At 25.0% G+C, this 14738-nt stretch overlaps 3 protein-coding genes across 3 annotated transcripts in view; 2 read left to right on the top strand and 1 right to left on the bottom strand.

Annotated features, from left to right (window-relative positions):
* Positions 1-711: 711 nt before the first annotated feature.
* Positions 712-3301, top strand: LOC103579350 (protein spindle-F). The gene is made up of 5 exons (XM_008560708.3): positions 712-887; positions 974-1249; positions 1535-1897; positions 1978-2167; positions 2938-3301. Exons 2-5 carry the CDS (start codon positions 1040-1042, stop codon positions 3207-3209), a joined length of 1035 nt encoding a protein of 344 aa, XP_008558930.1. The 5' UTR covers positions 712-887; positions 974-1039; the 3' UTR covers positions 3210-3301.
* LOC103579349 (39S ribosomal protein L32, mitochondrial) lies at positions 3293-4925 on the bottom strand. The gene is made up of 3 exons (XM_008560707.3): positions 4738-4925; positions 3713-3955; positions 3293-3634 (listed from the first exon to the last, which is right to left on the bottom strand). The coding sequence occupies exons 1-3, from the start codon at positions 4826-4828 to the stop codon at positions 3372-3374; spliced, it is 597 nt and encodes a 198-aa protein (XP_008558929.1). The 5' UTR covers positions 4829-4925; the 3' UTR covers positions 3293-3371.
* Positions 4926-4983: 58 nt separating this feature from the next.
* The window catches only part of LOC103579348 (all trans-polyprenyl-diphosphate synthase PDSS1), a 30006-nt gene continuing 20251 nt past the window's right edge, over positions 4984-14738 (top strand). Inside the window, exons 1-3 of the mRNA XM_014444662.2 lie at positions 4984-5131; positions 5206-5381; positions 5501-5907. Of these exons, the coding sequence (XP_014300148.1) occupies positions 5740-5907 (168 nt within the window). The 5' untranslated portion in view covers positions 4984-5131; positions 5206-5381; positions 5501-5739. The remainder of the gene's footprint in view (positions 5132-5205; positions 5382-5500; positions 5908-14738) is intronic.

The following is a 14738-nucleotide window of genomic DNA, read 5'->3' as shown; positions in this document are numbered from 1 at the left end:
AATTATTAGAAATTGGAGAAAACTTAAAATCGTACGTCAAAATAAAATGGCGGCAGAGTATGATAGAAAAATATTTAAAAAAATAAAAAAAAAACACTTGAGTGTTTGAACAAACCTTGGTGGGGAAATAATATGCAGAAGGGTGTCCTAATACACTTGGAGATTTAATTTAAATTGCTCCAAGTGTATTGCAGCTAAAAACCGTCACTTAACTGCTATTTCCCACCAGACGATGCCAGATGATTTTGCTCAGGAACTTGGAAGTCATCAGCATCAGCAATTCGCAACACTTTACACTAGCACTGAACACTCAACACTTAACGACACTACAGACACTTTCCACAATTTAAATTTTACAAACACTGGACATTTTAATTAAACAATTACTATGAGCAATAAATTTAATGAATACTTTCGCGAATTAACTGCGTTACTGTGTTTCAATTTAAACGTAAAGAAGAATCTGGACTACTACTGCCGTTGTCGTTGATACTGACTGCCGCTATTGGACCGCCAGTTAATACAAAGTAATCGATTTTGCGATTCATTCTCCCACCTCCACTTTAGCAAAAAGATGAGCGTTGAATACAGCAACGCGCAGTAGCGCCAACGGCGCGAAATTCAAATTCATTTATTCCCTACATTATCATCAGAAGTTACCGTCCATACTTTTTATTTATTTATTTTGACATGACATTGACATTTAACTAAATATTGTTGAAAAAAAAAACAAATATGAAATGTAATTTATAAAAACGTCACAATAATAAATGAATAATTTTAAATTATTTATTAATTTATTCATTAGTATTTTCGTAATTTATATGAAATAAATGCATCAATTTAAAAGTTTATTTAAAATACATCTTTTGCTGATGGGTAAAATTGTTAGAGACGTAATTTAAAACTAACCTCCAATTAACAATGACTTAGTTTGTATTGTTTGTATAAATTTATACTTATATATTTACAGGTGAATTAATAAAGTATATAAATAAATAATTCAAAAATTTAATTTATTTTATAAAAATAAACTGTCATGATGACTGATAATGAAGACGAAATAGTTGGTGCCCAACGAGCATTACAAATAGCATTTCAGACGATGCAGGAACGTTGTCATCAGCTGGAGAATCGTCTTGCTGCTGTTGAAGAGGAAAATATTAAATTAAGAATTGAAAAAGGCAAAGAATTGTCTTGTGAGATGGTTATTCCTGATGACAATCCATCAACAATTCAAAAACTACAGGTAATTATTTAAATTTTTCTGTGAGTGAATGTAGCAGACAGACAATTTATAAATTTTAAACACATTTATTAATTTATTAAAATGAAATTTTAAAAAATGCGCGTGTGGATCTTACATTTATTTGAATACGCATTTTTAAATTTTTATTCTTACATTTTATTTATTTATTTTTAAATTTAAAAAATTGACGACTGTCAGTTACATTCGTGCTGTCTCAAATTTAAAAGCTTGACATGTCGAAATTTTTTTCACATGTAAAGTTAAATTTACTTTAATTTTCTTAAGGAAAAAATTGAAGAACTAACGAAAGAAAAATCACAATTGACTCATCATGTGTTGATGGTAGCCGCGGAAAACCGTCAGCTCTGGAATAGATTGACGCGATTAACAAGAACCAACAAAAGTCTCGGCAATAAATTGATAAAAATATCGGATACGCTGAAGCAGAACCAGCAAGCGAATCAACCAATCGACAATTTGGTTGTCTGCAGTATTAAAGATGTTCCGGCTAGTCTTCCAAAGGCTAGCGACGATAATCCTTTGAATTTTGATCTCGACAACAAAGACGTCAGTCTCGAAGAAATTTCTCTGAGGCTTATCAATAGTATTATGTTAGAAAAATCTGAGCTAGAGCATCAGTATACTGAGGTTAATTATCTGACAATGTTTATAATTAATTAATGTGATTATGAATTGACTATTGATTGATTAAATTATTTTTTTTAAAGATGCTTGCACTACAAAATGGTGCGGATATAAAATTAAGAAGTGTTGGATTTGCTTATCCAGATGATAATAATGATTCGTTGCAACAATTGAAACAATACGAAAATAAATTGTATCAAACTAAAAATAATTTAGTACAGCAGAAATTAAAATTGGAAAATATTTATCACAATTTATGTAAAATTAAAAAAGGTATATTTTTTATTTTTTAAATTCAAATATTTAAAACTTTGATGGTGTGTTCGGACTCGCGACCCCAGGGGAGTGAGACGCCCATCAGATACCCGGGAAAATTTTAATTTAGAATAAATTTTTTACAAATAAAAGGGAATTACCATTAAATTTATAAATATATAAATTATCAAGTGTACTAATTAAAATTAAATCCAAGTGAACAAATTTTAATGTAATGATTACGAATAGTATCAATATATATAACAAAAAAAATCAATTATTAATTAATAAAAAACATAAATAAAAATAAATTTTATCATGCTGCATGCACACAAATTTTATACACATACATTTACTGCAGACTTAATGCTTGATATCGATTTTTATTTATATTTTTTATTAATTAATAATCGATTTTTTTTTTATTTATATTGATACTTTACAAAAATTATTAATAATCGAAATACTATGAGCTGTTCACTTAAATTTCGCTTTAAGGGGATAGAGTGCCCCTTTTTAAAAATTTTAAATAATTTTCAACCGTCAAGCATATCAAAATTTTGTAAATTTTAAATACTACAGGACTTTAAATCTATGATTGCTCTGTAATATTAATTTTTTTAAAAAGTCATAATTTTCTCAAAATTTATAATAATTTTAATATCAATTTATAATTATAATTATCATTAATTAGCAAAACATTCGATAGTTTTTAATAATACAGAGAAATAATTAATTATCATGAATTATAATATAATGTAATTAGTAATTAATAATTAATGTTACAGTAAGCAAAAAAGTATGTCAAACTGGTACGCAATTTGATTCAGACGACAGTCTGCGCGAGCACGGATCAACACAAACGAGTCTTCCACCAGAAGCTTTGCATCCCGAGAAACCCGAGCAAGTTACTAATAAAACTCCCGGGTCATTAGATAACATTTGTCCCATGTGTGGATCGTACTTCGAACAGACGATCCCATTTCAGACCTTCCACGAGCACGTTCTCAGTCATTTTTCACCGGATCTTTCAAATGAGTACGAATTACTCTCACCCTAGGTGACAGTCACGTATTCCTGATTGCTCATTACGTGTATATGTTATTTTAATTAAAGTAAGTATTTTTTTTTAATGCAACTATCAAAGGATAGTAAAATTCATTTGTAATGATTTTAAATAAAGATTTAATTAAAAATCGCTGATACAATATACAATAATTGCTTATGCTAATTCAGTAGGTTTTACTTCGGTGCTTTCAGAAGGCTCCTGAGTGGTTGGTTGCAAGAGATTTGAATGAAACCAAGCGGGTCTTGGTTTAGGCAACTCGACAATACGCTGGCCTTTCCAAAATTGCGAATTTTTATTTTCTTTCTCGCCTTCAAATAAAACCACGACTTCTTTCTCAACGGGTTCGAGGCCTAGAGTTTTTATGATCGTTTCTTGCATATCTTTCGTCACTAATTTAACTTTGTTGTAACAATGCTCTAGATCATTAACGGATAATTAATATTATTAATTAAATTAATTTAAAAAAAAAATTAATTTAATTAATATATACTTACGACACAATTTATCGGCCTCGTGATCATGCCCACATGTCACACATGCGAGTATATTTGTCTTTTGAACAAAAGGCTTCCAATGGTATTTAACGTGTCCATATTTTCTCTTCATACGTTTCTCTATAGTACGCCGACTTTTTGGTACTGCCCAAAGTATTCCATCTCTCAGAATATCTGTGAGTGATCTTGAGCTCTGAGTTGAGGCTTTACTTTCAATGGAATTAAGTTCTAGTGTACATAATGCTGAAAATATTTTTACTTTATAATATTGTTTAAAATTTTTAATGCCACTGTTTTAATTAATTGATTATTCAATTTTAAGGCCATTTTCAGACAGGACCCTACTTTTTTAAAATATTCAATGACTTTTAATCTTAATGACCGTATTAAAATTTAAATAATTAATTAAAGAAAAATTATGAATCTAAAGTTAGCCGATGTCTACAAATTTTTGGATTTTCTTCAAACCAATAAAATATTTTTAAAAAATTGCACCGACAGATTTTTTCATTTTCTACACGTGCATTTTTTTTTTTTAATTGTTTTTTTAATTATTTTGTTGAAAAAAAAAAATCCAAAATTTTAAATCTTCTGGTGACTTCAGGATCACAAAAAAATTTAAGCGACAGAGAAAAAAGTTTAGACCCCTGTTAATTTAAACAAAGACAGTTTCGCCAGATATAAATTTTTAAAAAAATGACTTACAGTTGATATTAAATTCAGGTTTAACTCCTAATTGATAACAACTGAGTATTTTTTAAATCTATAATTAAGTTTAAAATTTTTTAAGTGCGTATTTTTTAAAAATTTTATTTTATTAATCATTAAGTTTGTTTATTAATAAGTTTAAATTTATTTGATGTCTGCTACATTCACACTCATAAAAAAATCAATAGAATCTTCTAATAAATTTTATAAAAAAAAAATTTTAATATTTTAAATTTTAAAATATGAACTAAAGCTCATTTAGGTTATCCGGTCTAAAAATATCACTAATATATATTTAAAAAAATAAAATATATCACCTGGTGGAAATTGTGTTCCAAATAAATATCCCAGTGTCTGTTCAAATCTATACAATGCAAAATTTAATCTATTCAAAATATTTTTCGCCATATCAAAATCTCAAAATGCGAAGTTCGAAATCTAAAATCCAAAAATTATCTCAGATCTCAGCACAAAGTACTCGAGATACTTTTCCTATCTGCACGTAGATGTCAGCACCCGCTCAAAATGAAACCAGCTGATTGCGAATAATTTTTTTTAGTTCGTACTCGTGTGTTGAGTGATTGCGTGCGATTGTGTACCAGCTCGCGGTTATTCCTCATCCTCAATTTCATCAATGAAAAAAAAATTGTCACACCAGCAGCACAAGCCACAACGACATCAGCATCTCCATCGCAGCAGTTTAAATAAACAGTGAGACAATCGGAAGCTATATAACCACTAAAATTTAAATGTAATTATCAGCTCTAAATTATTTTTCTATCTAGGGCACCCTGGTGCTGTCATCCACGACCTAGACCTGCGACACCTTCACTTTTTCTTAAACCAGGTCAATTATCTTGATAATCAAGACAATTATTATTAGAAGCCACTAAAAAATTGACATCATCATCGTCGAGAAATTAAAAATCATCTTCTAGATCATCACCAGGACAACAAAAAGGTTTCTATAAATTTAATTATCATTGCAATTTAATTTGCCATAAATAAAAATTTTAATTTAAAAAATCGCGGGAATTTTGTAAAATTTGAATTTAAAAAATGTTATTTTTGAACTTGCAGGTTTAAATTGCGATGTCTGTATGACTGTCAGTGCTTTAGAGTGAAGTTGAGGGTAGAGGATAGAGGTAGTATTTAAAATAAAGTGGGGGAATAGGTTTTTGATGAATAAAAGGTGGGGAAAGACGGTGATGGTTATACTCTCGAGAGTAAGTTTGAAAGTTCTCATTACTCGGGACGTTGTTCTACCAGACAACGTGTTTTTTATTTATTGTTGATACATAGATACGCGTGTACGTGTTATGGCGTGTATTGCGGGTTCTTCGGGTCGGCTCTGTGCTCGGGTCGAAAAATTGTGTCAACAGTCTGGACGTTTTGTCCACTTTCGCACCAGGAAAATTACCACAACAGGTGTTAACAAATTACACCAACAAGTGCAACATCCTATTAATCTAGTTCAATCATGTCGGGTAAGTTATTTAATATTTTTTTAAAAATATACCCATCTTATTTTTTTAAATTATAAAAGTACTTACTTACTTTTTACGTAATGATTTTTAAATGTTAATTTATTTTAATAACTTGTCAATTATTTTATTGACGTATTTAAATTTGTTGTGAAAGTTTTTTAAGTGAATAATTATTTGTTAACTTTTTTTTTATTCGATTACTATTTTTTTCAAAATTATTATTATTATTATTTATTATTTTTTTTTTTTTCGGTTGACATAACCTAGTGTTTTACTACTCGTGACTTAACCTTTTGTCATGCAAAACATTTATATTTTAAATTATAATAAAATTATGTCCTTAGATTTTTTTTTATTTAAATTACATAAGAATTTAAGGATTTTAATGGCTTTTGAAAAATTCTACATTGATATACATGTATATATATATATATATATATACAAATATATATGTGCATTTTATTTGATATTACATAACAGGTTAATAATTTTAGAGCGGGTTGCATTGACACTAGAAGAATGATAAGAATTTAAATCGCGCGGGAATTTTTTTTTTAAATTTGAATTTTATCTGCAAAAATTTATCCTTTTATATTTGCTATTTATTCTATGTGTATATAAAAATATATGTATATTTGTTTGTTTATTTATTTATTTATAAATATATTCTTTATACATATATATTTAAATGTTATTCGCGGAATTAAATGAGAGCCACGTGAAATCACGACGTTTTCTAGCACGTGAAAGTCATACGATTTTTTTTTTAGGTGAAAACTCGATAGACATTTGTGATTATTACATGTGTGTATTTATTTTATATAAATATACGTGAAAAATATAATTAATTTTAAAAAATAAATTATGAGTAATTTTTTTAAATTTCAAATTCAAAAATTTAACAAAAAATCAGCTTTTTTTTTATTACAATAATTATTAATTGTCAAAAATAATAAACAAATTTGATCTTTTGATTTGAAGATCGCAAGTTTATTGCGCGCGAAAATTCAAAATTCAAATATTGATTCAAAATTAATATATTTTTTAACAAGTAATTAGAATAACTGATTATGTTATTGATGTTTCATTTTATTACTTTTATATATAAATATATATGTGTATATATATTGAGCTGTAAGAAAAAAATGAAAGTTATGACAAGTTGGAAAGTGGGCGATTTTGAAATGGCAACCGAAAATGTTACTCGTCTTCGAAATAAATTATTATTACACTAACGTAATAGTTTATAAATACATATATATATATTGTAGATTTTAAATTATATAAGTATATTTGGCTAAATATTATTTTAATTATTTTAATCATGTAAATACGCAATCTAATTTGCATTTTTATTTTGACCATTTAGTCAATTTTTTTTTTTAACTCAAATCGAAAAAAAAATTATCTTAATTTGAAAATAATAATGTTGATAAGCAATTTTTTTTAAAAATGAATTTGTCTGACAATAAATAAGTAGGCTAACTGGCGGATCCTTCAATATATATATATATATATATATATATAAATATAAAAATATAAAGACTCGCTCTTGACTTTCTCATACTCGATTACGATTTATTCTTTTCTTCGCACTTATTTACTCTTTGTCAGCATTACCGTACATTTTATTTTATATAAACAACGTAAACTCAAAAAAATATATATATACATTCATTTAAGTATCCGATATATTTTTCTCAAGATCTCACCATCTTTTATGCCTTATTTATCGCATCAAACACGAACACTCTCACCGTGAATCTTACATTTGTTATTATAAATAAATAAATAAATTTTTCCTTTTTTTTATTATAAACTTAATTATCAATCGTCTGAAAGTGTAATTATCCACAATTATATTTTTATTATCTTAATTTTACGAGCGTAATTAAAATATTCAAACGGGTAGTGGCCAGTGGGTACTAGGATTTAAATAATATTCAAATCCACTTTCGATCTTTCAATGTTTAGTATTTGTAGTTTGTATATTATTTGATGGACATCAAAGAACCCACAAGACTAGACAATTGATTGACGCACTTGTGTACATCGTGATTCTATACGCATTCGAATAACTTAATAAAAACGCGCTGTTACGATCAGGAATGCGGTACGATTTTATTTTATTTTATTTTTCTTCATTTTATTCTTAACGTCTTATTGAATTGCATATTTTAATTTTAATCATTCGATCCGCATGATGTTTTACCTGAGATTTTGTTTTAAATGATTAAAATGAGAAACTAGGATTTAAATGGCCTTTTTTTATGGGACCGCCTGAAAATATTTTTTTATTTTAAACCAATAAATTTTCGTGACGATAATTTAATTTTTGAATTTTTTTTAAAATGATAAATTATAAAAAATTAAATATTCAAAAAAATTGCACTTATAGTTTTTTAAATTTTCTACATGTGCATATTTTTAGTTTTTTTTTTTTGTAATCGCGTTGTTGAAAAAAAAATCTGAAAACTTCACACAACCAAAAATTGAGATATGAATTTTTAAATTTAAAATAAATAAAATTTACACTCGATCTAATATATAACAAATAATTTTGAAAAAAAAAAATATTTGACAAAAAATTTAAAATCCAAGATAAAGAATTTTATTTCTGAATTTTTTTGTTTAAAATTTTTTGATATTTCATGAAAAAACAACAAAATTTTTGTTGCTATCAATCATGATAAAAGAAATAATAATAATAATAGTGACGAATGCGGAAAAAATTTCTCAATTGGTAAATATTGAATATTTATAATCCAATCTCATTGTTCTGTCATCTCTCGAAGCAAAACGTGAAATAAATAAATCATTAAGTAGCTGAATTGATGATTATAAATCAATAAAAAATCTATAAAATTAGCATACAAACTTTTCACAAACTTTTTGCATTCATTGTTAGACTCCTTACACTGTGACTTGATTAATAGATTCACTCCACTAAAATAAACTCTATTGTTAACAATAAATATAGTCATTAGCTACTTTATTACAACAACAATCCCATTGTCTAGATATTTTATTTTAACTTAACTTTTTAACTTAAATTCTAATTTGGTTGTAAGAAAGTTTTCAAGGTTAATTACAAGGTCGACTAGTTTAGATCATCATTTTCCCTTACATCAATTTTTATAGTTTCACTTATCTATTTTTAGTTATAACTGCTGAATGATGATGAACATATAGGGATTTATAACGATTGATTAAGTACCCAAGTGTCCTAGATACCAATCAAGAAATTTTATCTTCTGTGATTTTTTTTTTTTTTTTTTTCAATTACTCAATTTGAAATCTTATTAACTAATTTTCTATCTTATTTTTTTTTACTCCAATATAATTCATGTTTTTTTTAATGACATTAAAGTTAGCAGGCATTTGAAATTTATATAAATTTTTTTAACAGATAAATAATAAAAAAAAATATTTCTAAAAAAATACACATGTAGAAAATTTGATAAACTGTACGTGCAATTTTTCAAAATATTTTTCTGTTAAAAAAAATCCAAATATTGATAAATGTCTGCTAACTTTATTGTCATGTTATTTTACAAAAGTAAATGTAGCAAACATCAGACAAATTTTAAATTATAAATATAAAGGAAATAATTAAAAAAAAAATATTTACAAAAAATGCACTTATTAATTTTTTAATTTTTTAAATGCCCATTTTTTTACAATTTTATTTTATTAATTATTTACTCTATTCATTTATAATTTTTAAATTTGTCTGATGTCTGCTACATTCATACTCATATTTTTTTTTTATAGCAAAATTCGAAATCTTAAAAAATTTTTTTTCTACTCCAAAATAATTCAAACTTTTTTTATAATCCTGAAGTTAGCAGACAATTAAGAATTTTTTTATTTTTTTTTCAACAGATCAATTACGAAAAAAAAAAAAAAAAACTAAAAAATGCATTTATCCAAAATTAAAAAAGCTACAGGTGCAATTTTTCAAATATTTTGTTTTTTTATAATTTAACATTTAAAAAAAAATTCAAAAATTATTAGACGTCTGAATTCAGTATCATCTTTATTCTATTATCAAATTTGAAATTTTCTTAACTAATTTTTTCTTTTTTCTATATTTACAGCAAAAAAAAATATTTAAATCTTCATTTAGTAAATTAATTTAAGGCTTTATTAATTATTACAAATAAAATAAACGTATTATATGATAGTATAGTCAAGTAAAACCAGTATCTTTCTCTTTTTTTTTTCGCTTGCGATATGTCTACTTGCACAATTTTATCCATTACATACTAGATATAAAGTTATTTTTTCCAATCGGTTATTTAAAATTAAAATTACATTCTTTAAATATTTAGTAAACACTTTTATGTCATTGACAGCATTATTAATGACCAAATTTAATTATTTTATTTATTAAATCAAAATATTTTATCAAATCTCACTTAATATTTACTTGTCACTGTCACTATTTTTTTTTCCCATCTATCATTTATTATTAAATTTAAAAATAATTCTTATAATTACGTCTTTTTCCCACTTAATTTTAGGTTTAATTTATTATTTTTTTTATCGTGCTTATAAAATTAAAAATAGACAAATTGATTGATTTCTTTATTATTAATTAATAAAATTTATACGTTTAATTTTTATTTTAATCAATGAACTATTTTCGATTTTTTGTTTCAACAAATCAATTTAAAAAACAAAAAAAATGCACATGTAGAAAATTAAAAAATCTATAAGTGCAATTTTTAAAATTATTTTTTTTTTTTTATAATTTACCATTTTTAGGGCCAAAATTTTTGCCTTAATTTAAAAATAATAATTCGTAAATAATGGTGTCAAATTTTTGATATTACGGCGAAAATATTGGTCGTGTGAAAAAATTTTTCAATTAAAATTTGTTCAAAATTTGATTTTATAAAAAGAATGTCTTTTATAATTTTTTCTCCAGACTAATAAAAAAGCCGTAATTTAAAAATTAAGGTTCTAATAATTAACAAAAATTTGAAAATTGATTATAAATCTTAATTTTTGAATTACGGTGAAAATACTGGTCGTAAAAGAAAATTATAAGACACATTTTTTCTTCAAAATTAAATTTCCTACAACTTTTGTTTGAAAAATTTTTTTATGAGACCAGTATTTTCGCCGTAATATCAAACATTTGAACCACTCATTTCAAAATTAAGGCAAAAATTTGCTTCCTAATCATTTTCAAAAAAGTAAAAAAATTATTAGACGTCTGCTAATTTCAGTATCATAAAAAATTTATCAAAATCAAAATTTTTAAAAAATTTAAAACTTAAAAGTAATAATTTTAAAAAAACAATAATCTTTATTTATTTAAATGGACAATGTCTTTGTCAAAGATGTTGAATTATTTCGTAAGTAATGACAAAATATATACATATATTATCGGTAGAATGGAACATTGCGAGATCATGTAAATATGTCTTTTGGCATCTAATTGTCTGTGCATCATGTTTCACGGTTGCATCTTATCGTACGTCACAGAGACATATTTATATACATATAAACATTTATTACTGTGTCGTGAATTAAATACAAGTTAAGTGCAACGAACGTTCGAGCTTTCGCTCCGTCGAAAGCGAAACGTAAATCCTCCCGTACTACATACACCAATATCATTACTTTACTCACTATATAATAATAGTACTAGTATCTACTACCATAATTTAAAAGTATAAGTAATATAACTAAGTAAGCAAGTAAGGTCGAGTTTAGCGTCAAAGAACTCAAGTTTGACCTCATTCATTTTTACGTTCTCTCTACTGAACATCCTATTGTTTTCTTTTAAACTCTAGATTAGATTTTTATCTGAAAAATAAAATAAAAATAATTTACTTTCAAGACAATGTAAATTTTTAAAAAATTCCATTAAATTATCGTTTAAACGTATGAGCATTTGTTCATTTTTCCCATCGCTTAATTTATCGGCTACGTCAAAATATTTTGTAAACTTATTTCCGTTATTTTTTTTTATTTATAAACATTTTTAAAAAATTTAACAAACAATTTTTTAAAGCTAATTATCGTTTTTATCTCCATTAATTATTTTTAAACATTTGAATTATTTTTAACTTTTCTTAAAAAAAAAATGATTGATTATTTTTGAATTAATTAATGAGTTGTAATTAATCTTCTTTAAATTTAATTAATTTTTTAAAATGACAATGCACCTGACGTTCTCTGATGTTGTATAAGGTGTAAAGAGGTGTGTCATATTCAAACATATATATACATATATTTATATATATATAATAAGATACAAAATCACAACGCGTGTCCCCGATACCCAAATGTGAGATATCCAGGGTAAAAGTTGAATATCTAATATAATATATTAATATTTTAAATAAATACTTGCCTATAATTATTAATATCAATAATTAATTAAACAAATAAATTTAATAAATATCAAAGTAAATATTTTACTTTCATTAATTTAATATTTAAAATACTCGTAGTTATTAATCATTTAGTCTCTTTTGTTTACTTTCACATAAATTGCGGTTTCCTAGCCTTGAAAAAAATTTTTAAATTCATATTTATTATTACTATTCTCTCTTAATTTTAAAAATCGTTTGCTGTCCACAATTTGAAGGTCGCTATCGTATAAAACAATTCGCAGATTCCGCGCCCGATCTCCATGTTCAAAGGGTCAATAACGCTATTTTATTATTTTATGGCGGCAATTTTGAAATTTTAAATTTAAATACAAATTACTTTTTATTTTTATGCCACCCATAAAAATACATCTATTGATATTTTAATGAATATTTGATAACAGTAGATTTTTTTATACTTCCTTAACTGTACGAAGGTGAAAAGATCGTGAGAGTGACCTTGATTCTTTAAATATTATTATTATTTTCTTTAGTTAAATTATTTTTTGGTGGCAGTAAAAGAACTCAAAAGTCTTGTTCACTTTAAAAATGTCTTACACATAATATATATATATATATATATATATATATATATATGTATATATATATAAAACAGCATCTTTCATCCTTGGAGGACGAGTATATAAATGCTACGTACGATGATTCGGTATGTGGGTCGACATCAACGGTCTTGGACACGCGGAGAAAGTGTATGTTTTCCCTTTCTCAAAATTTTATTTAACTCAGTGCGTACCATAATTACAACTCAATAAATAATTATTTTGGCAACCATGTTAATTAAATTATTAAAATTACAAAATTCCAATCAATTAAAAAATTTAAAAAAAAATACGAGAAATTAAACCATTATTTGAATTTTATTCAACGACGAAGCGTACAATTTTTAAAAATTTATCTCCAAAGTCGGTCATGTGAACTTCCGGTTATTTAAGCGGTGACCGATATTTTAGTTTTATTTTTTTAATTAATATTAATTAATGATTAACTTTAATTAGAGGTAATGAGCTTGAGTTAATTTGATTTTTTTTAATGGTTAGTTGTGTGGTTACAATATTTAAATATTTATTAACGAAATAATTAAACGGTTAAAGAAGTATCTAAACTCACGTTAATGCCATACTGTATAATGCTCCGAAGAAACTCTAATCCACCTTTCTATTCGTGAAAAGCTGCACCGGAGAAATTTAACCGTCCCGCTATTGCATTCCATCGCACCCAAGTTAATAGCGAGAGCGAACTAAATATTTTATTTATTTATTTACATTGTATTTTATTTTATTTTATTTTTTTTTTTTTTATATGATTTAAATTTTTGTTCTGCTTTGATTTTTTAGTCACAAATTATCAAATGCTGAAGTTAGTCATCTATAAATTTTTGGATTTTTTTTTTTTAACAAATCAATTAGAAAAAAAAATAAATAGAAAAAATGCACATGTAAAAAATTAAAAAAGCTATGGGTGCAATTTTTGAATTTTTTTTTTTTTTTTCAAACTACAAATTTACAGTGTCGTTTTTAAAAAAAATTAAAAATTATTAATGATACTGGTTAGCCAACGTCTAATAATTTTTGAATTTTTATAAAAACAATAAGTTTAAAAAAAAAATAATTAAAAAATTGCACATGTAGATTTTTTAATTTTCTACATGTGCATTTTTTAGTTTTGTTGAAAAAAAATTTCTACAATTTTTAATTATCTGCTGACGGTCGTAGTCTGATTCCGAAGATGGTAGACGTTTAAAAATTTTTGGATTGTTTTTTTTTTTTAAAAACAATTACAAAAAATAAAAATAAAAAAATGCACATGTAGAAAATTAAAAAAACTACAGGTGCAATTTTTCAAAATATTTTTTTTTTATAATTTATTATTTTTAAAAAAAGTTAAAAAATAATTGGACGTCGGTTAACTTCAATATCATCAAAAATTCTGACATTTTATTCAAAGAAATATTCATTATTATTATTAAAATTTTTATTGATGTTGTTATTATTAAATACCATGACACAGCAATATAAAAATAATATTTAAATCCAACCAAACTTATTTTTCGTCACTATTTTTAATCCTTTAATTCAAACTTATGCAACTTACGTAAAGGTCGCTTATTACTCGTGTTACAACCATCACCGCAACAATCGCCCTATTCACTTGATCATTAATTTATAATACTTCTAAACATGTTTATATTTCAATAGAATGTATAATGATCATAATTAATTATACTAATAATAATTATGATCACCAATTACTGCCTCTATAAGTGAAAAAAAAAAAATATCATAATTTATAATAATATTTCAAATGACTGTAACTTGTGAAATTTTTAATTTATCAATTTTGACCTTCAGACCTTTCTTGTAGAAAATTTCATTTACTAAAAAATTGGTCCAGTACTTTTTTTATGTAATTTGAATATTTAAA

Source organism: Microplitis demolitor, chromosome 5 (genome assembly GCF_026212275.2).
Source record: "Microplitis demolitor isolate Queensland-Clemson2020A chromosome 5, iyMicDemo2.1a, whole genome shotgun sequence".
Lineage (NCBI taxonomy): Eukaryota > Metazoa > Arthropoda > Insecta > Hymenoptera > Braconidae > Microplitis > Microplitis demolitor.
This window is presented reverse-complemented; position numbering and strand designations above follow the sequence as displayed.